Here is a 27953-nt window from a genome sequence, read left to right on the forward strand (position 1 = left end):
TTCATTTTACAATCGTGAACACAGATGAACCGGGGGCGCCAATGATTATAGATGCTTTACGTCAAACTGGATTGCAGTGCCATACAAATGACAGGGACCAAGAAGAAAGTCAAACAACAAAACAACAAAACAACAAAGACAGGATACAAACCTTATAATATAAAATCAGCACCGGTTAAAATGGCGTCCTGGCTCTTGAGCTGAGAAACCCGATTTTGTATGATTTTGAGATTTAAAAAAAAAATTCCCTTGTGTTTTCTTCATGTATATAAGAAAGAGACACCATACGTATCGGTAGCGTGGCCGAGCGGTCTAAGGCGCTGGATTAAGGCTCCAGTCTCTTCGGAGGCGTGGGTTCGAATCCCACCGCTGCCATTACTTTTGGGACGCGATGTTGCGCAAACTCACAATGCACAATGTCAACCATAAAAACGCCCCCACCCCCGCCCCTCGATTATTGATAACACCCCAAAAGTGACACCTGATTAATATGATCACGGCTGATTACTCGCTTTGCATTGTGGGCTCGGCCTCGCTCCCCACGTGTCGCCTGTGGATCCGAGTTAACATGGTACCCGCTTCACTTACGTTCGCTCTCATCCTTTCTCTGCGGCGTCCAGTTTGTCGGACAAATGTCACGCTTGTGAGATAGCTCGACACACTTGGCTCTGTGCAGGTAAAGTATTTCGTGTTGGTGTGATACACTACAGGGCTAATTTACGCTTGGAATCAGCCCCCCCTCCCCCAAATGTTATTTCAACCGGCATGTGTGAATCAAAGCTAGGTAGCTATGCTAAAGTTGCTAACCAGCGGCTACTTCCAACGTTGGCTCATTCCGTCACGTTTACGTGTGTTATTCGAACATATTGTTCTTTACGTGGGTTTCGTGTAGCGGGTTTTGCAAACGCACGTAGTGTGGTATTTTTGCACGTTATTTACTAGTTTGGCCGACTTTAGTGCAGGCCCGTCTGACAATTTGCTGTGTTTTGCTAATGTGCTAACCCAACCCGAAATGTATGTATTTTGCGGAATAACGACTCGAAAAAAGTCTTAAAATCACTAATTGTTGCCCGGTGGTGTAAGTTAGATTGTTTGAACGTGTTTAGAGCTCGGAAAGTAATTCGATTTCACGGTCTTGCATCACCTGTTTTACCCCATTAGTGGCGTTTACCTGCTTCTGTTAGCATTCGAGCACTGAGTCATCACATGAATGTCGTGTTTGGACATTAAAATGTAACTTTCTGACGCATAACGGTTGATTTTCTTGCAGGTGAAACCTCGTTTGAGCTGCCACGGCTCACAGAATTGGGGGGAAATGTTCCACTGAAGCTTTTAGAACCGACGTGATAAAATTAAAAATTTTAATGTTTGGATGCAACTAGTTGCTTCTCTTTAGTGCTTGGCCACGTATTGAGTGTAGCAAGTAAAACGTTTATCCGAATACCTGTGAATAAGTGTCTACTGTATGTGTCGCACCTCAAGCCCAATAATGAGCATAACCACCAACACGCCAAGTTTCTCTCCCAAAGTTTAGAAGCCAAAGAGCCACTTTGACGTGGCAGCCCCCAAAAAATTGTCTGCCTTGGAGGTAGCGGTGTCTGTTTGTTGGTGTCATCCGTCTCAACGCTTCATTGCATAATGTGGACTTAAAGGGCCAGGTGATAAAATGCAACATATTATGCAACGGGTGCACGCTCACTGGGAATAAACTTAAAAAGTCCGAGCGACTGAAGTCATTTCACAGTGACGAAACGGTGCATCATAAGTAATCATGCAAAGAAAAGCAATGGCCGCTCGCTTAGAGTGAGAGATGTTTCTCATAAATGACACTCGATTGCTTTGTGGAGTTGTTTTCTTAGGGCGGTTGCTTTAGTTTCTCACTGCGAGCTCTGCAACGAGAAGGTCTCGGAAGTGCCGGGCGAGATCCAGGCCACTGGTTGTCAATCTAACGAAAGGAGACCTTGTCATTGGCCCAGCGGGATAGGATGTGATCCGCCCCTACAATGAGCCAGTTTCACCAGAGCAAGAAAAAATTCTCTTGATTCTTTGCGTTTTGACAAAAGTATACCACAGACACGTTTGACCGTATTGTGTCTCCTATTGAAAGGTTGGATTCACTCTCCCTATACCTCCTGATTCCGCTAGCTAAAATATGGCCAGCGGGGATGACGACGACCCCATTATAGAGGAGGTATGCGCTCACGGGAAGATTAAACATTTTTGCTGTTGACTCAATCGGCGCCGATCACTTTTTTTTTTTTCCCCCCTTGCCACTCCAGATTGACGTCTATCTCGCCAAAAGCCTAGCCGAGAAGCTTTATCTACTACAGGTGGGTGTCGTTGGTTTTGCACGGAGGGTAAATTGGTTCCCTCAATAAACAAAAACAAATTTACTGGGTTTTTTTTTTTCTTCTCCCGTCGCAGTACCCTGTGAGACCATCCACCATGACCTACGACAACGTCAGCCTTTTGGCCGCCAAGATCAAACCCAAGCAGCAGAGGGTAGCAAGCAAACCTTTAAATCCATCCGTGCCTTTTTCTAAAGCGATTCCAGAAAGACTTGATTATGGCGCTGTCCTTGCCGCTAGATGGAGCTTCATGTTGCCATGAACACCACGAGCCCCAACTACTGCAGCAGCAAGGGCGAGCAGATGGCGCTGAACGTGGATGGCATGGGCAACGACGAGAACAACACCTATTCGATGTAGGTTTTGAACTGGCGAAATGATCCCTTGCTCCAGAACATTCAGCGTTTCTCTGTTAGGCTGGGAAAGCACCGCTGGATGTCCCGCTGTCTTGCTAGTAAAAGTAGATTATCATATTTTTGACACTATTTCCATAGATTGGAGTGGGGGGGGGGGGGGGTCGTAAAAAAAATTACAATATAATTTGTGTTTGATTTATATTAACTAAAAATAAGTTATTTAAAAATGTTTAGGCTTTGTCAGGATTGTACAAGTCTTATATGTACAATAAAAAAATTACATTCACATATTTATGAATATTTTTAAAAATGTATAAAACTTTTTTAGGAAATCGGTTTTAATAAAAATGCATCATTTCTATAACACACTTAAACAAATTTCAATAACTATTTTTTTTTTAACATCAGCATGAAATATCTCCTCCTGTTTTTGCCAATATGATATAATTTAACCCTGGAGAACGCATGGGGTCACATTTGGCCCTAATCCTAAATTAGGATTGAAGCATTAAATATTTGAAAAAACATTTTTGTTCTGCTGTTATGTGGGACCTCCTATTCCCATGTGCCTCATCTCAGTACCTTTCAGTTTCCAGTCTTGGTGGGTTTGCGTACACAAGTAACCGATGTCTTTTGTGCAGGAAAATGATGGACCATCAGATCTTCTCGTCCACCCAGGCCACCACCAACACTTCCCTATACGCTGCCGCCGTCTTCCGAAAAGGTATCAACTTGTTCTTGAAAGAAAAATGCAAATTGGGACCCGTGAGGAAAATGCCCATTGTGCTCATTGACAAATATTATCTCATTTTTAATGTGCGGCTTGTTGTTGTTGTTGCCCACAGGCGAGCTTCACATGACTCCGCTGACGGGAATCCTGCAGATGAGGCCCAACTTTGCGTACTTGGACAAGGCCGACAACAGAACCCGGGAGCGAGAAGCGGCCAATGAAGGTGCGAGTTGACTTAAATGAGCCCCTCCCGTGTTTTTACATTAAGTTTTCCATCTGTTGTATTCCCTTCCACGCAGGTGGAGACTCGTCCCAGGACGAAGGCGAGGATGAAGCCAAAGCTATTTCGGCAAGTCTCCCCCCCCCCCCCCAAACCGATCAGCGGTTGACTGCCCGTGCACGCCTCAAGTATTTCAACGTATCGTGTAATTTATTGTGATTAAATCGTATTCAAAGGTGAGATTTGCTCGGCCCGAGTCGGAGCAAGCGCACCGGAGGAGGATCCAGTCATACGAGTACCTCCAGAAGAAGCAAGCCGAGGAGCCCTGGATCCATTTACAGCACCACGGCGTCCATGTAACATGTCTCGACGACGGCCCCACCGCCGCCCACCAAGTATTGTTTGAGTGCCGCTAATGTGGGTCCACCATCTTGTATGACCTCAGGATGGGCGGTCGGAACACGAGAGGCAGTATTTGTTCTGTCGGCACGGGGACGCCTCTGACAACTCTCAGCTGGTCAAAACGCCCATGTGAGTGCTTTTGAGTCGCAGATGGGATTTCCTCACGTTGTGGCCCTTTAGCCATTTATTTGCTCCACTTTATGGCAGATGTTTCTCTCCATCGTACAGTGTTACTACAATCTGTCGATAGGGACTTTGGTTGGAGAGGGGGCTGATTTTATCGCCATTCAAGAATAATGTGAATTTCAGAAAGTGCCCCTTGTCGTGTTTATTTGATGCCAGGCGTCTCTTTATTCACGTGACCAAAACCCAGGTCCTCGTCATCAATTACGGTGTAGTGTTAAATACATCGACACCATCAGAGATACAAAATAGACATTCAGTACAAGATGTCTTTTTTAAAGTTTGGTGAGAACAATTATTTTTTGTCCTGACAGGGAGTACCTCACCATGCTGATGCCACCGCCGGCAGAGGAAAAAGTGTAAGTGTTGGTCTCTTATTTCGCACCAAATTTTTTATTTTTATATACATTTTATTTTTTTCATGACGTACGTCCTTGTTCCCGTGGCAGCGTGAAGCCCATTGGCCCGAGCAACGTGCTCTCCATGGCCCAGCTGCGCACGCTGCCGCTCGGCGAGCAGATCAGGACGTTGATGAAGAACGGTGAGCTAACGCGAATGAATATACGGTATGCACTCGACTCCGCGAGCATTTACATTTCCCACAGAATAACAAGGACTATTTGTTGTATGAATCCTTTTTTTTTTGTATGAAAATGGGTCGCCTAAAATGTATGGTTCACTATTTGTTTTATCAAATAAAAATATGCTGCATTTCCTGCACTGTAAGGCGCACCGAAAAGTCTTCTGTTTTCTCAAATGGTCACAGCGCGCCTTAAAATCTGTTTGCGCCTTGTGTATGGTCATTACACATGATGACGACCCCAAGATGGCTCCTTGCTGGAGACGGGCTTACAATGTTCTAATATGCTGTTGGTTCAGTGAACTGTGTCGCTGCTTTATTAAATAAGCTTTTGTCGCAGCTCCGAAAAAAGGAGAGCTGTGGTGTAGTTTGTTTTAAAACGCTTGAATAGTTTTCAATCTCAACAAATACAGCTACGTCTTTGTTCGTCTCCGTGCCTTCTTTTCGACTCGAGAGGCGTTCACGACCGCCTCCGAAAAAACGTAAATAAATGTTTCCTTCAATGAAACTAGGAAAAATTAAAATAATGCATCAAAAGAGAGAATCACAAAATAAATTCTGTAGCCGCCCCTACAGAATTTATTTTGTGATTTCTTCATTTGTCAATACAGTACACAACAAAAAATAAACACTTCATTTTACTGACGACTCATAGCTCTGTTGAGCTATGCTGTAGGGGGGGCTACAGAATTTATTTTGTCATTTACTCGCTAGATTTTCTGTTTTGATGCATGATTACATTTTTTGTCGTTTCATTGAAGTAATTGTTAATTTACGTTTTTCAGAGTTGAACGGAAGGAGCATAGCTCCATCTAATGGAAGCATTGTAGTTATTTTAATCCACTGCGTCCAGTATATGAAAAAATTGACAAAATAAGTCATTCATTGAAGGTGCGCCTCATAATCCAGTGCGCCTTTGAGTGCGGAAGATACGGTATATTTCAATAAAAGTAAACCTTGAGGACAGCTACATGTACCTCGGAAGTTCCTAACCATGCATGGAGGGTTCCACCCCAAATCCAGCACCCTGAGATTGTACTTGCAGCAAGCCGTAAGGAAGGAGCGTAAGAGCCACTGTCCAGGATGAAACATCCAAGCTCCAAGAATACATCAAGGCTCAGATGGGATGACTTACTCAGATAATGGGGAACGGGGGATGAGGTGCTCGAAGAGGGACCGTCGTCCGTGCGGAGTATGGACTGGAAACGCCTCCAAAGGTGGTGAATGACCAAGCGAAGATCCCGTGGGACTTCCAGATGCCGACTGACAAGATGGTAATGGCGAACCAACCAGATATTGTGACCATGGATCAAGGGCAAAAGCTGTTGCAGTGGATGTAGCGGTCCCAAATGGAAACCTCGGAAAGAAGCAACATGAGAAACTAGAGAAATATTAAGGGCTCGGAGAGGAGCTGGAGAGAGCCTGGAAGGTAAAGGTGACGGTCGTGCCTGGGGTGGTCAGTGACCCCCCCCCCCCCCCCCCCAAACTAGGTGAGTGGTTGCAACAGATCCCGGGAACATTGGACATCTCGGTCCAGAAAAGCGCAGAACCCTCAAGCTTCCTGGCCTCTGGTAGAGGACCCGAGCTGAATGGGGGATGGACACTACCCGAGGGGTGAGACGAGGATTCTTGTGTGTGTGTAAAATTTTTTGAAGCTCACCTATAAATGTTTTTGCCTTCCATGTTAGTTTTAAAAGGACAAAAGATTAAATGAGTAACACGTGCCTTGTTGCCTGCAGTGAAGGTGATCCAGTTTGCCAACCTGATGGGCCTGCTGGCCTCGGGCACCGATGCCACCGCTGTGCTACGCTGCATCCAACAAGTGGCGCTGCTAGTCCAGGGCAATTGGGTGGTGAAGAGGTACAGTACGAGGCCCAGCTACTCTGTAAAAGTCGGAGACAGCTGGTTTGAATTTTTATTTTTATTTTTTAATCCTTTCAGTGACGTTCTGTATCCCAGAAACACATGCAGTCCTCACAGCGGAGTTCCGGCTGACGTGCTGTGTCGGGCGCGAGACTTTGTGGTGATGGCTTTTTACTTTATCAAAGATTATTTTTTTTCCATGCTAGTTTTAAATTTGCAACAACAACAAAAAAAGGGCAAACAGAAAGGTGATCCCTTAGGAATTGACTGGATTTATTTGCGGCTCGTTGGTAAAACGTGATCTGACCATCTAAGTCACAACAAGGCACAAGCACTTGTTTAAAAAAAATTGTATTTAAAAAAAAATTTGAAGGCCATAGTGGCCAAGCCGAAGTCATTGCCCCCGCCCTCCTAAAATTGTCACTCTGCAGATGTGGCGGTTTACTCTGGAACGCTCCCTGATGAGGAAGGAAGTGGCGGCCGTGATCAAAGTAAGCCTCTGTTGTTGAGTTAGTTTGGTATTGCTATCTTCCAATGTCCTCAAACAACCGTGCTCAAATGTAATCATTCAGGTGAAATTGAGCGCTAGCTCTTTTTTTGCAGCTTCCTCCAGAGGATGTGAAGGATTTCCTCGAGCAGGTGGCGGTGCCTCGTGCGAACCGCGGCTGGGAGTTCCTGCTGCCCTCCGACCCCGACTTTGTCAAGAAGCATGCCGACGTGGCCCACCGGCAGCACATGCTTTGGCTGGGTATCCAGAGCAAGTGGGTCGCGTCGCAAGTTTTGGCCAACGGACTTTGTACAACTTTTGATCTATTTTTGGTCTTTTTGCCTTTGAAGGTTGGAAAAAGTCTTTAACTTCTCAAAAGATGACTTTGTGCCAAAGAAGGCTCCCCAGTCTGGTATGTAAAGAGGCCGCTTCAGCCAGCCGAGAATCCTAATACGAGATGCTTCATCCATCATTGGAATGCCGAGAAGAATAACCCCCCCCCCCCCCCCAAATAAAGTAGTCGTGCCTCTGTGCAGAACCATGAAAAGTTGCTAACACTCATAGAATCGTATATATTATGTAAGGTGTTTAAAAAGGAGCTTTCGGTGCTAGCATCAAGCTAATGGCAATCCCATCTCTGGCTCAGGCCCCGGTAACGCTAATAATTCCGAGTGAGAATGTTTCCAATGTGTACAATTAGAATAGTAATGCTGATGCTTTCGACCCCAATGATGATTAAAACACCAGTAAGGCGTTTTAGTTCCCAAAATTGTAAGAGCCCAAAAAGGTGATCTAAGTGACTTCAATAGGAACCTCCCCTCCAAAATTTGGATGAAACTCCTTTTAGGGTGCCGTTTGGTTGGACCTGAATGAATTGCCGGCTTGCTTGCCGGATAAAATAAATGACTAAGATCACGCAGAGAAAACGGAAAATAGTCAAAGAAGCTTGTTTGCCGTTCATACAAATGATTCTGATTCTCGATCACTATAGCAAGTGTGGAGTCGGTCCACATCAGCGGCGAGCAGGGTCTGAAGTTAGCCCACGAGCGCGCTCGGGAGAAACGGGCTTCTCTCCAGAAGGATCCGGAGGCCAAGCGAGCAGGCGGCGTCCGCGTCAAACAGGAGCCCCTCAGCGACGGCGAAGCTGAGCCCATGGACACGTCCTCTCCTCCGGCGTCCCGGTCGGGCGTCCCCAACGGCTCCCTCAACGGTTGCGGCGAGCACGCGAACGGCGGCAGGCCCGCCAACGCGCCCTCGCCAGAGCTGCTGGGCTTTGTGACAAAGACCTTTGGAAAGAATCCCGTCCTGACGCTCAACGAGCTCAAGAGGCTCTTTAGCCTCCACCTGGCCGCCATGCCGGCGGGACACATCCCCTTCGGACCCGTGTCGGACCACATGCTGCAGGACGCCGTGCTGCTCAGCCGCTGCAGACAGATCATGGTGCCTGTGAGTCTTTATGCCGGTCAACCGCTCTCCAATGTTGCAGCATTTACCGCCTTTGAAATCTTGTCCCAAGTTATGGGATAAATGTTAGCCCCACTGCAGCCTTATCTGGCCACCGAATGCAATTATTGCCCAAATCCAGAATGCTGTCAGGTCTTTTAATTTCCCTCTTTGATCTCTTTGGTTGCACATGTGCATTCGTGAAAATATGTTTTATTTTAGTCATTTCAACCGGCTACTTTTGTCCTCCCTGCTCTGCGAATGTGTTCAGTACTACTTTATTGTTGCCGTGGAGCACATCGAGTTGCCCCGTGTCGGAAGTGTGCGACATGTAAACGTTAGCTTTGCTGAAACTTAACACTGTTTCTCTGAAATTTATGCAGTTTCCCGCTCTGACCGCAGCTTCTGCCGATGAGCAAAAGGTGTTTGGCTTGTGGGAGACCGGAGAGGACGTTGACAAGGTAAACCAGAGAAGAACACAACAGAAAAAAAGGCTTTTTAAATGACCGTGTAGTAATGCGTTTTAAAAAAATATGGCCTAAAAAGTCCTTAAAGTTCATAAAAATCCATGGAAAGGTTTTAAGATGTTCTTAAATGTCCTTAATTTTCGAGGAACACTTCTAATATTAATAAAAATCCTTAAAATTTAATATGCGGTGGTCATTTCATTTGTGTATGTCACAGAATAAAAATGTGCCCGTTGGCAGCAATGACTTAAACACCAGCTCGGATTTCTGTCCATTCAATCAACTGTGAATCCCACCCTGCTGAATGGTGAAAAAGGCCTTAAGAAATGGCTGAATTAGCCCTCGAAAGTACATAAATAAAAAGCAAGTGGAATGCAAGACCCCCCCCCCCCTCCCCCCAAGTCCATAAAAGGGTTTTTTTTTAAGAAATTGTATTTTACAACCCTGTATACTAAGGTGTTTTCAAAGTATTGTAAATCAGGCCACAAAAAGACCATGAATAGTAAGGAGTTGTTTTCCACAGATGGGAAGGCTTTTTTTTTTTTCAAACCATGTGAAATGTTAGTAAGCCGTTTTAAAAGGGAATGATCATGTTAAAAAGACCCTATACAGGAATTTTTTTTTTATAACGACTGTGTATAGTAAGGTGTTTTTTTTTTCCCCCACAACCATGTATCATAAGGCTTCAAAATAAGACGATGAATAGTAAGGCGTTTTCAAAGAAAATGGGTGCAATGCATAGTTTTATTTTACCACAACAAAAGCAGCTCATCTTATGCTCAGCTAATGTATTTCTCCTGGGGTTGGGGCGGGGGGTGCATAGCATCGGCACCTGCTTTACGAGATGTTCACCAAAACCTACCGTGTGAAACGGAGCGCGGTGCAAGCCCGACTTGGCGAAGAGTTGGGCGACGTCGCCAAGGCCGACGTGGACCGGCTACTCAAGGTGAATCTCTGCCGCTGAGATGTCGAGCTGTGTATTTTCATCCCCCCCCCCCCCCCCAAAAAAAAGTGAACTGACTGTTCTTTTTCATTTGATGGCTTTTTGTCGTTCTCCAGGAATGCTGCAGCAGCCACGCCGGTATGTGGTACCTGAAGGGAACCATCCAGTCTTGACCCAAGCGGCCTGCCCCCGGGGGCACCCTGAGGCAAACGAGGCGTCCCAAGGAACGCCACCGCGGCCCGTCACCACGAGGATGACACGGTCTGCCGCTGGGAAGGATGCAAAAGAGGTCTCTGAAGGACAAGCGCTCGAAACACAAATGGCTCATTATTTAAGTCGGGCCTCCTCTCCGATGGAGCTTTTTTTAAGGCTTACACGGCTGCCAATTTGCATTGATCCACTAACATTTTAGGTTTAGGATGCAGCAAGACACATGGAGCCTCAGTCGTGTCAATCATAAACCCCAAAAGGTAATTTCCGACTTTTTGCAGCTGGACTTGTGTTCACCACGATGGTGGTTTGAAAGAAGGGACAAATGTTTCACTGCTGCATTTTGTTTGCCTTTCACCTGGATGCACAGGAACAGTTGTGGATGATCAATAAAATGTAAACGTCTAGTTGGAAGTGTTGAGTTTGGTCATCATCATATCTTGTCGCGCCAGTACTGGATCCATTGCTTGGCAGCATCACTGGTGTCTAAGAGGTCTCAGGAAAAAGTGGTTAGTGCCAACACCCGGGCTCGAACTGCAGTTCACCAGGTGGGACTCACAGTCATATACCATTTGGCTATAGATTGACCTTGACCTCTGCCTATTTTACATATATATAACAGAATGTCAATGTGAAGGTGCCTGAATCATTAGCTAGCAGAAATGTTTGCTCAATGACCTTGCATGGTCTAATGGATAACGACGATACTTGTTACCCGCAAAAAACGTTTTCGATTCTTGCTTAATAGAATAATATTGATAGTAGTAAGTAGAAATGTTATTAGTAGTAGTGAATATGACAGATGCACAGGGGTCGTCTCAACGTTCATCACCACTACCAATAATCTATTTAGTATTATTATTATTTTTTTTTTAATAAGTCCAACATCAAAAAATTAGTACTTTTCTGTGTAACCCCTGTTTCCGACCCCTGCCTCATCTAACACTCCCACCCCCCCTTGACCTCTGCGCTGCCTGCAACAGTTTTTGCTTTTGGCCTTCACTTTCGAGAGGTTCCTGGAAAAAGGAGCTGCCGGTGCAGGGTTCAAACCGGGGCTGCCTGCACCAGACACTGGTGTGTATACCCCTACACTGCTGGTACTGATGACCTGTTCTGTACCGTGGGCAGATTTGACACCTTGATTGACGTTTCTAGTTATTGTCGCACATTTGGAGGTTTCGCAGAAAAAACCCCTCAAGTTTAAAGTTTTATTTTCACATGTCACCAAGCTGGATTTGAACCCGCGCTGCCTGTACCCAACGCCAGCGAGCGTACCGCTGGACTACCAGTGACTGTGACTTGGTTTACGCTTTACTCACGTTTGACACCAACATTTTTTTCAATGCTGAAAACAATCCACAACAGCTCCACACAACATAACGTGATGAAATACAAAAAATAAAAATAAAAAAAACAAGACTCTTAAAGTGTACTCTACTCAGGTACCATCTTGGCGAAAAAATAAATATTGGTCGAATCTTTTTTTTTTTCAGTCAAAAATACCTTACTAGAATAGGTTGTTTCTTTCCGGCTAAAAACGCATGACTACACATGGTCATTTTATTCGGCTAAAAACGCCAACCATGAATAGTCGGGCATTTTTGACCCGGAAAAAAGAACCATGTATAGTAAGGTGTTTGGGCCAAAAACACCTTACTAAACATGGTTCTTCTTTTTCCAGGCCAAAAACGCCTTACTATACATTGTCGGTTTTTTTGGGGCTAAAAGTGCACGGATGTTCCGTCGGCTCAGTACGACCTGCGAAAGCGCACAACCAACAACGAATGCCAACCGGATGGCCTCGAATGGGTGCAAACGTGCAAGGCTAAATGATGGCAAAATTAGCCCTCAAAAGGCCCATGAATAAAAAGCTCGTGGAAGAGTGGGAACCCTGATGGGGTTCAGGCATTTTGGGGAGTTAGGTTGCAATTCAAAGCCCGTCTTCCACCTGCTTTTTATCTTCCGGTGCGGGGTGGCCTTGCCTGGCCCTGTTCTCCAGGTCCTCTTTGGTTTTCTGGATGCGAGCAAAAATTTCTCGGAACAGTTCCTTGTACTCGGGCTGCCGGAAGCCGGCGTTGCGCTCGGCGGTCTGGACGGCCTCGTGCCTCGGCTCCTCTCGGTGACGTTGCTGTAATGCAAAGTGCCTGAGGAGCTCCTCATACTTGACTCGCAAGGCGCTGTACTGGGCGTCCACCTCGTTGAGCAGCGAGATGCCGCCCCGCTCCTCCTCCGCGGACCTTTGAGCACACCGGCACTCTCGCTCGGCTCGAAGGAGACGCTCGCTCGCCCGGCGTTTGAGGGGCCGCCGGCCACTTGGCTCCGCTTCGCCGTCGCGCTCCACCTCCGCCTCTTCCTCGGGGATAGCGTAAGCCACATTCAGCTGAGAAAAGGATTGGGACTTCCGGAGGTGACGAAGTTCCTCGGCCTCTCGCTCCAACTCGGACACTCGCAGCTGACAAACGCAAAACAAGTTAGAACGCGTACAGCGACATTTGAAAGCGACCCGGTCGTACCCTGAACGTCTCCATGCCGGCCAGCTGCCGCTCGAGCGCCTGGTTCTGCCCGCTCAACAGCCCCGCCTCCCGCTCGGCTTCCTCCCGCCGGGCGCGTTCTCCCGCGTACTGAGCCTGGAGGCTGCGTAGCGAGCGGCACAGCGACGCCTGCTGCTCCTCGTGCCACCACCGCACGCCGTCGCGCCAGTCTACGCCGAGATGCGCTTCTTCTGGATCGTCGTCGTCACAGCGCCTACAAAAACCCGACGGGGAGAAATCAAAATGGCCGCCTTGAAGACGTGATTGAAGGGACACTGACTCACTTTATTCGAATACTTTCATATTCATATTCAATAAAAACTGAAGTCATGATAAAATGACATTTTTATTTTTTATCTTTTTGCAAATTTGAGGGGGGGGGGGGATTAGAACTATCATACCGGTACTGGGAAAAATCTGAAAAATCGAATCTCGCTACTTTTGCTCAGCGTTGAAACAATTTGCTTATGTTCAGTTAAAAAGGGCAAAAATTACTCAAACCTTAATTTAGCAAAAGCACTCGATCCTCTTTACTCCCATCTTTATTCATCTATAAACTCCAAACATATTCTTAAAATAATTTGATTTTATTCGAGGATTTCTCATTTCCCCTTCTCTCGTCAATCTGTTGGGCGCCCGACGTTCTGTCCGTCGACCGAAACCTCGGTCCGAAATCACGTCGTGGTCACCGAGTGTTGGAGGGGAGAGCCTCGTCCTTTCCTCCGCAAAGACGCACATTATTTTCATCAAATATCGTAAAGAAACACTAAAGGCCACGGGCGGAGGTTTCGCTCGATTGAAATATGAGCGGATCAATAAATATATTTAAAAAATCTTTCAGGTTACTAGGTTGTCATTTTTGGGCTGGGTTAGCAAGTAACGTTGGGCTCAAAATGTCAAAACGTCTAAGAATCAAATTCAAGAATAATATTAGAAACTCGTGACAGCTTCAATGTTTTGCTTTGAAAGCTGAAGTCAAAGTGCAGTGCGAAGCATACGTATGATGCAACGTGCACTTTGCACTCTCGAGAGAACACAATTTTCTTCTACCTCCACCTTATTATTATACGGCATACGAGTCATCATATGCAAGTTTTATTTCGAGCGCAGAAGGCGATAAGAGGCCCACGTTGGGATTTACAATACGGCGGCAAAGCCTTTCACGCCGCTTCCCTTTTTCCAGTATTATTCAAAAGTCACATCCTGCACGTTTTTAAAAAAAACCCAAATTCCGCGCCGGCGCTCGCAGCTAATTCGCGATCCACCCCAACGGGTCAGCCGAGAAGCCGTTTGGGCTTCGACCTGAGTTTTGGCAGTTGCTCCAGACTCTGGCCGCCGCGCCACCTCTGCCGGTCCCCCCGGGCGACTTGCGACTTGACGTCGTCCGCCTCCCGCTGCAGCTCGTCCACGCGCGTCTGCAGCTGGTCCACCGTTTCCGTCAGCCTGCGCGTAACAAATGACACTCAGGAGCACCTTTCGCGTGGGGCCGGAATCGGAAAATCCCATTTTTAGCGAGCGGAGACCGACCCGCGGATCTTGTGCTGGGCGGCGCGATTGTCCCGAGTCAGCGTGCGGTTGCTCTGCTCCAGCTCGCGAGACGCCACGTCCAGCTGCTCGTACGCTTTGGCGTGCTGGTCGTTCACCTGCCGCAGGAGCTCCACCTGCTTGGCCAGGTACTGGACCACCAAATAAATACATAATAAAAGGACCAAAAATTAAATTAAAACTATTCCGTGCCATGTGCCTTTCCCGTTTTTGGTCATTGAACAATTACTGGAAATGCATTGTACAACAACGGCTAAAGTGCGTCCATATTTTTTGCCTTGAGGTGGCCTTCAAATGTCATTTACAACAACGGCGCTGTTCTGACACCGGCAAAAGCTTCTGCAAGGACATGAAAATATTTCTGCTTCAAAAGACCTCAGTGCATTATCAACAAATCGAGGCAAAGATGGCTGGATGGCTTTTATCTTATCGGAATAGCAATTTGAACCTGTTGTCAATGAACATTGCCTTCACTCTTGACACACACGCACGCACAATCTCAAGAAGCGCCACGGGTGCGCGCGTGTGCCACGACGTCTCCGTTTAGGGCTTGTGGGATTAATTCGACACGTCAGCGTCGGGAAGGGCTCGCCAGTCAGACAAAGCCGATTTAGGGGACATTAAAGTAATTCCCCCACAGAGTCCAAACAGTCCACTATTCACTTCCGCCCTCATGGGGGGGGAGGGGGGGGTCCTCTGCTCGTTTTTGTTTTCAGCGAGGATGACGCTACGGTCTACGACGTCACACTTGACTGACAGTAAATGAGAAAAAGCCAGTAGAGTTGAACTGGGCTAAAATTAAGGACCGTTTTTAAGGTTTTACGGCTTCTCTTAAAACTCAAATGCAAAACAACAAAAACAGGAGCACAAATAAATAAAAATTTGAATCAATACAATTATTTCCCCATGTCTTTCAAAAGGTGTTTCGTGTAATCACATTTTTGTGTTTTGCTGAAAAGTAGAGACATTCCTTGGGCATGTCCGACAACCGATGAGCGCAACCTCAGCAACCCGGTTGTCAGGGTCCTGGGGGGGCGGGGGGGGGGGGGTCTTACCTCAATCTCCTGCACTTGCTCTTGATTGGTGGAGTACATCTGCTGCAGGCTCTGCTCCAGCTCACGGTTCTTCTCCAGCAGTGACTTGCCCAGCTCGGCGGCCAGCTGAAGGTCTGCAGAGGAAAGAAGCGGTGTGGAAAACGACACCGAGCCATTTATGTTGGAAAACTATGATCGACCGTCACAGCTCGAATCGTGCCCACCTCAACTTCTGAAAGTATTAAAATGATCGCCCCAATAATTTGGATTTTATGGGAATCAAGTCTTTTCCTCAACAAGCATAATTTATCACTCGTGAGCAAGTTCACAGTTTGGATACAGACATGCACACTGGCTTGGTTTGGACACCGTAATGGTCCGTGTTCGGACACAAACAAGACAGCGTGGACATTGTTACCATTTTGACATGAACACAGACGCGGTCTGCATAAACGCATAAAGCCACCAAAGTGAGTGTCTGTGTGAGGTGTGATTCGCTGACCCACTTGTGTTCATGTGCTGGATCTAATAGGCCCCCCGTTGGCAGTACTGTACTACTACGCTTTCCTCCAATTAGTCAAATCAAGAAGGAGCGCAATCAATAAAAACGCGGCCCGAACTCAACCGAAAGCAAACAGAGGTTGGGAAGGTTACCTTGTTCGAGGTCTTGCTTGTCGTACCAAGGCTCTTCCTCCTTCAGCTCGAACTCCTCTTCCACGCTCAACATCTCGGCGGCTGGCAACAATTTCCACAAATACTCACCCTCGTTCAGTGTCAAATCCTCGTCCGAATTGGCATGATGCACGCGGGCTCCTAGGGGTGATTTTATTCGTGCATTTATTTTACTGCTAGCTGCGGCCGCTGTACCGGTGCACCGAGCATCGCCGGATAACGCCAATTAGAAAGTCTGATGTGTCAAGTATTGACATGTTGTTAAGCGACTTCAAACTAAAAGCTACGGATAATAGAGGCCGCTCAAAGAGACGTGGTAAATCGTTTCCGTTACGTTTCGAAGCGCAAATTGAAGCCCCGAATGAGTATTGTTATTACCCACGTTTTCATTGGCGTTGTACATTGGTTATTTCAGCCTTACATTTTACGTCCAAGGTTTGAAAGGCGCTTCCGGTGCGGCTGTGCCTGTATAGAAACTGACCCGTTAGCTCGCCTGCACCTGCGGCTCTGTAGGTGCATCATTAACTGTGCGCATTGAGTTTGTCCGCAAGAGGGCGCTGCTGCAGCAAACACAATCCATTCTTTTCAATCGACGGGAAAATTCGCTTCAAAATCCAGATGAATAATACCGTGCACTAAATTAAAGACGCAAAAGTGGTAGCGAGGTGATTTGAGTAAAAATGACTATGAAAAAACTATACGAAACAAATTATATATTTTATAAATGTGTATGCACCGATGGCTGTTTGAAAGTGCTCTATAAATACAGTTGAGTTGAGAAATAAAAGTAATACAAAACTACATTTCTATCGGGGTAGCTGGAGTCCACCCCATCTGACTTCAGTCGATAGGCAGGTGACACCCCAGATTGGACGCCAATGGACCACTACACCGTCAGTGACCTTGTGCCTTTAAAACACAAATAAGTTAACCATGTCCAAACCTCAATCGTGCTTTGACTGGAACGTATGCTAATAATAAATAACAATTAATAAAAGTAATAAAATTACTCACAGTTGTGGCACGCCAGCTCCCATTTGTCCATCTTCCAGGGGGGTCTTCTGTCCTCCTCCATCTGTGCTTTGAGAAACATGAGGGGGGACGGCGGAGAGGAGAATGAAGAGAGGCACATTTCTGATCTGCAAACGGCTTCTTGATTCCACCCGTTTAAAGGCAAATCGACAAAGTCACCGACAAGCCCTCTGTTTGATATACAGTATGTGTGTGAGGGCGCGTTGGCGTGTGTTAGAGAGAGACTGCTATCTGAAGTCTCTTCAAGGGAGAGGAAGTCAGATAAACGCCAGGGAAGGAAATTGAAACATCAGAGCACAGTGGGGGTCTAGTGTGTGTCACAATGTGTAATTCCCCCCCCGCCCCAACACGCGCGCAATTTCTCTTCCTGACACAAACGGTTATGGCCAAATTTGCTGCCTTGCCGTGCCGGTTGCCGTGGCAATAAGCATCAGGGACGAGGAGCGTGTAACAGGCTTGGCGATAAAAAGGCTCCTGGCGACAACTTTAGCACAAAAACAGTGCGTGTATGTGCGAGTAATAATCAAATTTATAAGGACTTTTTTTGGGGTCGTCATACAGTACAGTCCCATTGTAAGAGGAGGTTGGTGTGTTGCCATGACAACCAGCTTCTTTTTGGGGGTCTGACAAAAGAGATAAACACGCAGACACAAATACATTGTGTGCGTGTACGCAATGAACACACACAGGTCAATATAGCCCCCTCAGCACTTTCTTTACTGTAATGTCTATCTTGCTATGTTAGCATGTCAACAGTTAGCATTTGAGCAGATTTGTTTTTAAGCCACAAGAAATTGTAAAAATATTACTAATGGCTCCAAAAGCACACAGCCGAGATAATCAAAGCAAGGAACGATGACAATTTGGATTAAAAGATAGCGGGCTGTGCATGGTTGCATTGACAGGGGGAAAACCCCCCCACGAAACTTAAAAAGGAAATGAAAAAAAAACAAAAAGCTAATCTCCCAGCCTGGAGCGGGTGGGTACAAGCAAAGTGTGTGAAAAGGATGAGTAGATTTAAGCTCACAGCTCGAAGGCATCGCAGCATGCAGGAAGAGAGATAAGAAAAATGAAAGAACAAAGATGTCACTTCTGAATATGGATGACTTCAACGGGGTTTTTGACCTACAAAACAACCAGAGGGGGGAGCAGGAGGAGGTTAATAGTTTGATGGCACAGACTTCACCTAAATAGACAAAAACACAAACGCCGTTAGCTGAAGGAAAACAAGGCGTTCACCTTTCATGATGACAGTCGTGCAAAATAAATAGGAGTCTTCCAAATATAGGCGTCCATTAAATTTTAAAACAAAAGTCAAAGTTCAAATTGTAATGACATTAAATCACAAAATTTGCTTGAAGCACAATTCATCAAAAATGTCAAGATTAGTTGATTTTCATGACATTTGTATTTATTCTCAATTTTGTCATACATATCTTTTGTGAGGCTGATTCACCATATACCATTCATAAACGAGCGATGTTCGTGTATGTAACAACCCATTCCGAAAGGCACCGAAGCTCGCCCCCTCTTCAACTCACCCACTTTGGCCTAATGAATGCTAATATAGTCAGGTTAATAAATCATATTTTTTAGACTATAATCCTGCCAATACACACACAAGAGGGGGGGAGAGAGAGCGAGAGACAGAGTGAGAGAGCGAGAGACGTAGGGGGGTAGAGGGTGCTTTATGCATAGCTCAACACAATTCCTTTCCAGATTGTGTGTGTGTGCGTGTGTGTGTGTGTGTGCGTACTCTTCCATTCCCATCCGGTGCCGCACCCTGTGGTCGCTTGAGAACCTCTGCCAAAGCAGCCCCGCCACCAGCATCCGTCTCATCCTCTCACGTCACTCGGCGCGTTGGTGTCTGCCTGCCACGGACGCGGCCACGCAAGGCGGGAAAAGATGTCTCCGAGCGGCCGTCGGTTCTTGTGCCTGATCGGGGCCGCCTGCCTGGGGCTGCCCTCGCCGTTGGGCGCGCAGGTACGATCGATCGTCCCCTCGTCACATTGACGTTCGCATGCGGACATAGAGTAGACATGTCAATTGAGGATGAGGAGCGTTACGGTGATGATGATGATGATGATGATGCTTGTTCTGTGTCAAATCAATGGAGGGTATGAGGAAAAGAGGAAAATTAGCTCATGTATTGATATACTGCATGACTGTACTTTCTCTGTATTCGCATAATTGATTTTCGCCCCGTTTGTATGCAAAGAGTGGATTTTTTTTTTGGGCCATTTATCTCCACATTTCAGTGCACACATTGTTTTCGGCCTATTGTTGACCACATTATGTTTAGCTGCGTTTCTAAGCACCATTATTTATGTCCATATTTTGATGAACGCTTTGAATTTTCTTTGTAGACAATTTATTTTCTTTTATTACTCATATTCTTTTATTACAGCATCTGTTTTCTTCCATTTCTCAATGCAAAGCTACCGTCTATACCAGGGGTGTCCAAACTTTTTGCCAAGGGGGCCAGATTTTATGTGGTAAAATGTCGGGGGGCCGACCTTGGCTGACATTCTTTGCATTGAACAACAATATTGTTCAACAAATTTTAGTAAGCCAGTCTGTTTCACATTTCCATTTTTATTTTAATTTCAACAATCTTAAGAATTTATTTTGGTTCATTTGAAACAGGAATTTGAAATATGACATATCAGTCAATATAAACACGGAGTGATGTCTTGTTAACTCGTGAGTGATGCCCTCTAGTGTCTAAATGCTATTACTCATTTAGTGAATGCTATTACTCATTTAGCCACTAGAGGGAAGCAGTACTCTATGAAACATCACTCACCAGTCTACGAGACCTCAGTCAATGCAACACGTGTTCCATTGCGCCCAACCTGCGGGCCAGACGGCACTGATTTTATGACGGGGGCCGAGGGCCGGATGAAATTCGACCGCGGGCCGGATTTGGCCCGCGGGCCGGACTTTGGACATGGCTGGTCTATACTGTCGGTTTATTCTGTCTTCATGCACGGTTTCCATTTCCTTGTTTTGTTCTGCACACTGGTTATTTTCTTTTTCTGAAAGGATGCTGTTATTTCTGAAATCGTGCCATTTATGTTTTTTCTCATTGCTAATGCATGCTGTCTAGTTTCTCGAAATTCATACCCGGGGCTCTACTTTTGAGATTGTCATAAATCGAAGGTGGTGTGCAGCGTATATCTGCAGACCTTAATTTTGGACAAGCATAGCTTATTAATTTTTTTCTTATATTATTATTATCATTTATGTTTTATGATGCACAGTTGGCCATATAAAAACTTATAGTTGTGAATGTAACTTTCACTAAAAATGGCAATAAAATTGAATCCGATTCAAAAGCGCTCGTTTTTTTAAAAAAAAAGGGCAGTTTGCGCCGCTGTGGGTGTGAACACAGCCAACATCATTCGTTGCCAATCAAAGAGTCTCCTTCCGTTCCCTTTAAATGTGGCGTACTCATGTTTCACACGCAGACATCGCTGCAGACATCTGTGACCGGAACATCGTCACTGCATTTCACCGGTATGGCAACAGACAACATAAAAAGGTGGCCCCGTTAAATGAGCCGGTAACGATTCAGAAGATTTGTTGCCCGTTGTCATCCATGTGACACTACTTGCTGCGATAGACGTGTTGCAAGCAGGCGTGCTTGTCAACTTCCATCCACTGAATTCCGCATCTTTACGGAACGTCCAGGTTGACACCACAGGGCTCCAATATGTTTGACTTTGCTTGAGAGGACATCAAAAAACGATCAAGGAATCAATTAATCGAGAGATAACATTCATTTTCGCTTTGCTGTTCATGTTGTACAAGTATGTGTGTGTGGGGAGTCATTAGCGCAAAACAGGGTGCGGGAAATTAATGATACTCACCAAATAGGAGACGAGCAGATTCCCACATTGTTGCTAATTAAGACAACAGCAGCACAGCAACGCACACAAGATGTTCCTCCAAATAAGCAAAACACACGAGTTCAACTTTGGTAACATCTGCCAACATGCTTTCACTCATCACTAGTGCCACATTTCACCTTTTTAACTCTGATTTTGATTCTTTTTAAACGTCATGATTCTCCCTTTTATTATTTACTATATTGTCATATGAAATTGGTACTTGTGTATTTTTATATAATATTTTTGGGAGGGGGGGGGGCAAATGTCTTGATTTAATTTTTGTTACCCAAGCTGAAAAATTGAAAAAAAGGTCATTTAAGGTCATTTAAATCATTTCAGCTTAATTTGGAATATACAGTCTACACTTATTTGATTGATTTTTATTCATCTTACATTCAGTGTGCCTCCCCATCTGGCACCTTGTGAATCGGGAGCCCGCGTGTGTGTTCACGGGTGCGCGCGAGTACCGAGGTAGCAGGTGCAAGCGTATCACAGCACATTAGGTTGGTAATGGAGGCGTGTGAGCGACATGATTGGTGATATCGCCGTCCGTGTTCTCGCCAGCAAGGTTCGCATGTTCCTGCTCGCGAGCTATTAGAGGCGTGCCGGTATGCGAGGCGAGTGTCTGTGCGCGCGTATTGTATGGGAATGGCAAATAAATGTTTTTACCCAGTGCTTATTTTGAAAAAGGACATCATCGTCATCACTTTAAAAAATAACATTCACAAAGTCAAGGATAATCAAAGTATAATTTTTTTTAATGGTCTAATTTATTGCTGTGTGTGCTTAGGTGGTGGCTGACGAGACGTACTTAAACGAGGTGCAGAACTCAGGTAGGTGACCAGGCGCAACCTATGATTCCGTCAGCCCCCCCCCCCACTCCCTCCCTCCCTCGCCGCCATTTCCTATTCTTACATTGTTTGAACGGGAGGGAGCTCCTCTTTCGTATTCGCCTCCAGCGGGAAGCCTTCCACTATTTTTTTTTTCTTCCCTTGGAGAGGGGGTGTGAACGGGAGGGGGGCATGGCGTACGTCCAAGTCGAGGTGGGGGGCAAATTGTGTGAGAAAATCAGAAAAGCTTTCACGCGCAGAGTGAGGTACACCTGCAGGTGGTCGCCGGTGCAGCCGTTACGACACATTGTGGTTATTGCTTTGGCTCTTTCCATAAACACCCTCCCCCCCAAATAAAACACCCCCCACCAAACTCTTAATACAGCGAGCGCGGAGCGTGTCGAATGCGCTTTGTGGCGGGGAAATGGATTATACGAGCAGGGAGGCTGAGTGTTCCCATGGCGATGGGGAGAGGCTTGTTGTCGTGGCGATGATGGAGCGCGAATGCGTGCGTGCGTTCGCGCCGCACGATGGGGGAGGTCAAGTCTGTTCGTCGTTTTTTAAAAAATATATTTTTAGGATTCAATCGCCCAAATTTCCCGTTACTGGGAATAAAAAAAAATGTGAGTAACTAAACTCACAAGGAGTCCATTTTTAACCACGTCAAAGTACTTTGTTCGCGGAGCGGTCCCACATGAATTAATGATGACGTACAAGACGATAGCGGAGCAAAGCGTCGTATTCGAACGGGACACCAGCTGTTCACTAAAATCCTCGTCAACTTTGCAGCCCAAAACGATTCTTTGTCGTCTCCGGTTTGCTCGGTTTGCTACTCTGCGAAGAAGCCGCAAAATGTCAAGAACGGGTCTTTGAATCCTCTCTTTTGATCTCGTCATCCCACCCCCCCGCCCCCGTCAGTCCCCCTATCTTGCTCCGAGGGTTTCACCGAGCTGGGTTACTACAACGGCACCGTGTCCCAGACGGATTCGGGCGCCCCGTGCCTCAAGTGGACCGAGTTCCCCGACTACGTGGTGCAGTACCCGGGACGCGGCCTCGGCGAGCACAGCTACTGCCGGAACCCGGACCGAGAGTCCAACCCCTGGTGCTTCTTCCGGCAAAACTCGGGCGCCATCGGATGGGCCTACTGCGACTGTCACCAAGGTATGGCAAAAAAAAAAAAAAACTTTTTTGATCAATCAAGAATTTTGTATTTGAAGCGGTTTCTTTCGCTGGTTTTTGATGTTTGCAAAGGACTTTGCTCAGAATCGTGCACTGAGGACTGCATCTGTTACTTTTGATGACTATTTGAGGTTTTTAAAGGACGTCCTTAAAAATTTGGGACTTCAAATTCGGATGTGTGCCGTTGAACCAAAAGACGTATCTTGGTCTGCGATCGATTAAATCGTTTTACGTCGAGAGCTGTCACTCTCGACGTAAAATCTTTTTTGATGTTTACGCACCTTCAACCATCTCGTCCAAAAGGTGCCGTCAGGCTGGTCGGCGACTCGTCGTCCAACAGTGGGCGGGTTGAAGTCTACTTGAATGGCCAATGGGGAGCGATCTGCGATTCTCACTGGAGCGACCGGGACGCCAGCGTGATCTGCAGGCAGTTGGGCTTAAGGTAGGACGCTCCGGTCTCGTCGCTTCCGCGCCTTGTACATCACACACACCCGATCGTTTTTTTTTTGTTTTTTTTTCGTTTGGCCAGCGACATCGGCACGGTGTTGCGACACCCCAAGCTCGCCTCGGGTTCCGGCCTCTTCCACTTTGAGCGTCTGGGTTGTCGCGGTGACGAGAACGGCGCCGGCGCCTGCCCGAGCAGGACCTTCATCACCGGGGACTGTAACCATGGAAACGAGGCGGCCGTCCTGTGCGCGCCTCCTGAAGGTCAGACGGGAGAATTGAACACGCCCACTTTCTGTACAAAATGGAAAATACAAGTCAATTGTAAACGTGCCGTTTAGCAGGTAGCGGACCTCCGCTACGACTCGTCGGAGGGGAGGAAGACTTTGAAGGACGTGTGGAGGTCTTCCACGCCGGCAGGTGGGGCTCCATATGCGACGACCAATGGGACGACAGAGACGCGGAGGTGGTGTGCCGGCAGCTGGGCTTCAGGTGGGTGCTGCCAAGTCACTAAATATCATTTTTTTTATATGTAAATATGGAGAGAGAGAGAGAGTATTGATTGCGTACGTGTCTTAGCGGTGTGGCCAAGGCGTGGGCATGGGCTCACTTCGGTCAGGGTTCGGGTCCCATCCTGCTGGACGCCGTCAAGTGCACGGGAAACGAACTTTTCCTGGATCAGTGTCCACACGGCCACTGGGAGCAGCACAACTGCGATCACATGGAAGATGCCGGAGTCTCCTGCAGCCCTTACACAGGCATGACGCACAAGTGCATGTACACACACACACACACACACACACGCGCATACCCCTCAAAGTTTCTATTTATATCCTCTACATCAATAAATAATTACCAAGCGAAAACCGGCTGATTTACACAGACGATGCACACACCAGATCTCAGCTTCGGTGATACACAGAACGATGGCCCCTAGATGAGTAGAAAAACAAGTACGTTTAAAAAAAAAAAAAAAAAGGAAAATAACGGATGTTTTAAGGTGCACGTTGGGGGGGGAAAAAAGATAAACGGCCCAACATGAAATTCATAAACATTGCGAGTGTTGCAAATATACCATATTTGATGCTTTCAGACGGAGTGGTTCGTCTGGTGGGGGGCGACAATCCGTGGGAGGGCCGCGTGGAGGTGCTCCACAACGGCGACTGGGGGACGGTGTGTGACGACCACTGGACGCAAGAGCATGCGCAGGTGGTGTGTGGACAACTGGGATACAGGTACGCGTTACAGACGGATGACAGATGTGTGTATGACACACACACACACCTTCCTATCTATATATTAGGCCTGGGCGTCCGTAGTTCAAATGGTGTCTGGTTCTTCAAACAAATTGACTGTAAACTAATTCGATTACAAATGAAAAGACTGAAGCTAATTCGTAAAAGCAGTTACTTTGGTCAAATTAGCTTGCAGAACTCCGCGTTTAAGTGCACTTGCCGGGAAAACTCATTTCCACAAACAACCGGGGGCTAAACTTGGCTCCTTCCCATCATGCAACGAGTTTTTTTTTCTACATTCCTTTTCTAGGGCTTTGGCGTCATTTTGTGGCATCTTTGGCCATGATGTAAGGAGCACAAAATACAATTGATTTTCGGTCAACAGAAAAGGGACAAAAAATTGAATTTGTGAACACAAACAAAAAATAGACGGGAGTTCACCGTTCTTTTTCTCTTCTCTAAGGGGTTATGCTGAGATGGTGTCAGGCGGGACGTTTGGGGAGGGGGCCGGTCTCATCCTGCTGGATGACGTCCACTGTGACGGCTCCGAGACGTCTCTGCTGGACTGCCGCCACGGCATCTGGGGTCGCACCGACTGCTCCCACACCGAGGACGTGGGCGTGCGTTGCAGAGGGAAGCCTGAAGATGAGACCAACGATGTGCCCCTTGTCGCCCCATCCACAGGTGACGAGGCCTGCTGCGCATGGGACACTTCAATGCGATGCTCACTTTTGATGGATACTTTCTAGATCCGCAAAAAGATCAAAACATGAAATATGTCACGGGATTACAACAGCATTTCCAATTCTATATAAATGAAAGACAAATACGGTGAAAAATAAGAACAAAAGAAACGCAAACCATGTGATTGCGTTTTTCGCCACTGTAATCGAAGCTAATATTTTTCGGAATATTTTCAGGTCCTCTGTTGCGTCTTGCTGGGGGGGCCGATAGGAAGGAGGGGCGTGTGGAGGTCTATCTCCACGGTGACTGGGGGACAATCTGTGACGCCGGGTGGAACGACCTCAACGCCGCTGTGGTGTGCAGGCAACTGGGCCACAGGTGACGAGCAATTTTGAAGCTAAGAATGAATGCTAATTTAAGAATCGAAATTGGGAAGCTAACAATGGAGCTAGCAAACAATGTTCGTCTCAATGCTACGGCTAGGTTACATTAGAAGCTAACTTCAGAATCAAATATTTGCAGCTAAAGTTGGTCTTCTAAGCTTTATCGTCAGGTAACATGAGAAGCCAACTCCGAAGCTAACATCGGAAGCTAAAGTTGGTCTTCCTTCTTCGCCAGCGGCGGCGCTCTGGTGGCTAGGGGCTTCGGGCAGGGCAAAGGACCGGTCCACCTGGACCAAGTGAGGTGCACGGGCAAGGAGGAGTTCCTGGGAGAATGTCCCTCCCTGGGCCTGAACATGCTGGGCTGCCGGCATGGGCAAGTGGCCGGGGTCAAGTGCGACACCTCTGCTGCTTCCACGCCCTACCCGATGGTTCAAGGACGCCGCCTGGAGGCCGGCTGCGGGGTGAGGAAGCTGCAGGAGGACGGTGGTGAAAGCAAAGCCGGAGAGGGAGGAGGAAACGTGCTCCGGTGGGTGGTCTTCCACTAGTTTGGGCGCCATCTGGTGGATATCATGGGTCACTGCACGTCCCATGATACCTGATTCAGATCCATTTGGAAATGTACAAAAATCATGAATGAAACAAAGTCAAATGAATCAAATTGAATAGACTGGAATATACACACCACTTGTTGCAGGATATCGTGGCCTTGGCAGGCGTCGGTGTGGCTTCAGTCCCAAAGTCAAGACAGCAGCCCCCTCTGCAGTGCCACTCTGATCGGCTCCTGCTGGGCCCTCACATCCGCCTCCTGTTTTGCCAGGTAACTCCAAACGCCAGTCGCGAGCATCATCTTGCCGCTTTTACAACATACGTCACCGTCAGGTTTGGAACGGAGCCATCCGGGTATGTGGTGCGGGTCGGGGCTTCTGAGCGGACTCTGACCCCGGAGCGCGTGGTCGTCCACAAGAAGTTCAAAGGCCAGAGTGGAGGTCATGACCTTGCCTTGCTCAAACTGCCCGGCGCACAGAAGGGTCAATGCTTTACCTTTGATCCCCACGTCAACGCCGCCTGCCTGCCTGACCCCGACCACAGCGGCATGCCGGCCGCCTGCGTCGTCCTGGTGACCTCGCGGTGGAACGCATCAGGTGGGTGATGATGTTGAAGCTCATGTCGGAAGCCAACGTTCCCGTCCTTGTCTGATACAAAGAAAAAGTTGTGGCAGGCCAGATGTAGCCCACCGACCGGTTCAGTTAACTCATTTCAAGAGCTTATATCGAAATATGACAGCTTGTGCTTAAGCTAACTTTGGAAGCTTTTATTGATGATGTTTCCGTGCCCTAGACTCCGCGCTGGCGTCTTGGGTTCCCATCATGTCATCGTGGCAATGCAAGAAGCGCCACGGCGACAGCTTCTCCAGCCACGGCACCGTGTGCGCCGGCAGCCCCCCGGACACCGGCGGCGAAGGTTGCGGCGGCAACTCTGGAGGCGGCCTGCTGTGCCACGCCGAGGCCGGCCGGTGGGTGCTGACGGGAGTGGTTGCCGGGCGCTACGGCTGCGCGGACCCCTCCTCGCCGGCACTGTACACGCGCGTTAGCCGCTTCCGCGGCTGGATCGACGACGTCATCAGCGCCGACTCCCAAAACGGCAGACGAGGAGAGGAAACAAACGACATCGGACATCACGCAAAACACACGCGGCACTCGCAGGTTTGATCGAGGCCTCGCTGGCTTACCAACCCTGTGCCACGGGACCACCGGAGAAAATGTGAACTCTTGATTGCTTCCCAACCAGAGGCCTAACAAAGATGGCCGATCAACATGTGCTTTCACAACCTAAATTCAATCACGTGGCAGGGTGCTCAATTAAGATTAGCGCAAACTGCTAATTAATGTACAGCTGAAAAACATGCAACGACCTAAAAAAAAAAAAAAAAACTAAAAAGGGCTTTTCTTTGCAGGCTCCTACCGGATGACGGCGCTAGTGTCTTCTACATGTGACAAACATCGCAGAAAAGTGCAACTCCCGAAGGTGTACCTAATATTGCGGCCAGTGATAAATAAGACGACCGGCATAATTGGAATATTTGTGGTGGATGAACAATTTAAGGGCAGTCGAACATATCAGGGTGCGTCATTTCATGTTTGCATTTACTCGAAAGAAAAATCAAGCAGCACACGACATTTATAAAGGACAATCATTTGGCTTTGCCCGATTTACCTTTAAAATGGCGCACCCCCGGATCAGGCAGGCATCTACAACATA

At 47.2% G+C, this 27953-nt stretch overlaps 3 protein-coding genes and 1 non-coding gene across 8 annotated transcripts; 3 read left to right on the top strand and 1 right to left on the bottom strand.

Moving 5' to 3' along the window:
- Window positions 1-293: 293 nt before the first annotated feature.
- On the top strand, window positions 294-375 carry trnal-aag (transfer RNA leucine (anticodon AAG)). The gene has a single exon. It is a non-coding gene; the product is annotated as a tRNA-Leu (tRNA).
- A 62-nt stretch (window positions 376-437) lies between these two features.
- polr3e (polymerase (RNA) III (DNA directed) polypeptide E) lies at window positions 438-10639 on the top strand. The gene is made up of 21 exons (XM_052069656.1): window positions 438-676; window positions 2108-2191; window positions 2280-2330; window positions 2425-2502; window positions 2589-2704; window positions 3346-3428; window positions 3550-3657; window positions 3734-3783; window positions 3891-4010; window positions 4100-4185; window positions 4554-4598; window positions 4689-4780; window positions 6559-6679; window positions 6761-6842; window positions 7114-7173; window positions 7286-7443; window positions 7520-7581; window positions 8161-8615; window positions 8996-9073; window positions 9903-10025; window positions 10139-10639. The coding sequence occupies exons 2-21, from the start codon at window positions 2153-2155 to the stop codon at window positions 10193-10195; spliced, it is 2064 nt and encodes a 687-aa protein (XP_051925616.1). The 5' UTR covers window positions 438-676; window positions 2108-2152; the 3' UTR covers window positions 10196-10639.
- A 968-nt stretch (window positions 10640-11607) lies between these two features.
- On the bottom strand, window positions 11608-18267 carry LOC127603437 (cerebellar degeneration-related protein 2-like). Of its 4 annotated transcripts, none has more exons than XR_007963054.1 (8): window positions 17029-18267; window positions 15997-16923; window positions 15364-15476; window positions 14291-14439; window positions 14066-14206; window positions 12746-12977; window positions 11815-12684; window positions 11608-11777 (listed from the first exon to the last, which is right to left on the bottom strand). XR_007963054.1 is itself a non-coding variant. In XM_052069724.1 (8 exons), exons 3-8 carry the CDS (start codon window positions 16067-16069, stop codon window positions 12163-12165), a joined length of 1230 nt encoding a protein of 409 aa, XP_051925684.1. In that variant the 5' UTR covers window positions 16070-16923; window positions 17029-17089; window positions 18137-18267; the 3' UTR covers window positions 11608-12162. The 4 variants fall into 4 exon arrangements, 3 of the variants coding, with proteins under 3 accessions (XP_051925684.1, XP_051925685.1, XP_051925683.1); XM_052069724.1 differs by having other exon boundaries at window positions 11608-12684; window positions 17029-17089; window positions 18137-18267; XM_052069725.1 differs by having other exon boundaries at window positions 11608-12684; window positions 17029-17089; window positions 18074-18267.
- Window positions 18268-18730: 463 nt separating this feature from the next.
- Window positions 18731-27632, top strand: si:ch73-127m5.1 (neurotrypsin). 2 transcript variants are annotated; one of them, XM_052069630.1, is made up of 14 exons: window positions 18731-19029; window positions 21730-21772; window positions 22688-22930; window positions 23252-23390; window positions 23478-23656; window positions 23734-23884; window positions 23972-24150; window positions 24486-24627; window positions 25091-25311; window positions 25548-25689; window positions 25930-26220; window positions 26389-26511; window positions 26574-26836; window positions 27033-27632. In XM_052069630.1, the coding sequence occupies exons 1-14, from the start codon at window positions 18952-18954 to the stop codon at window positions 27401-27403; spliced, it is 2565 nt and encodes an 854-aa protein (XP_051925590.1). In that variant the 5' UTR covers window positions 18731-18951; the 3' UTR covers window positions 27404-27632. The 2 variants fall into 2 exon arrangements, with proteins under 2 accessions (XP_051925590.1, XP_051925591.1); XM_052069631.1 differs by having other exon boundaries at window positions 18736-19029; window positions 23737-23884.
- Window positions 27633-27953: the final 321 nt, after the last annotated feature.

This window comes from Hippocampus zosterae, chromosome 7, assembly GCF_025434085.1.
Source record: "Hippocampus zosterae strain Florida chromosome 7, ASM2543408v3, whole genome shotgun sequence".
NCBI lineage: Eukaryota > Metazoa > Chordata > Actinopteri > Syngnathiformes > Syngnathidae > Hippocampus > Hippocampus zosterae.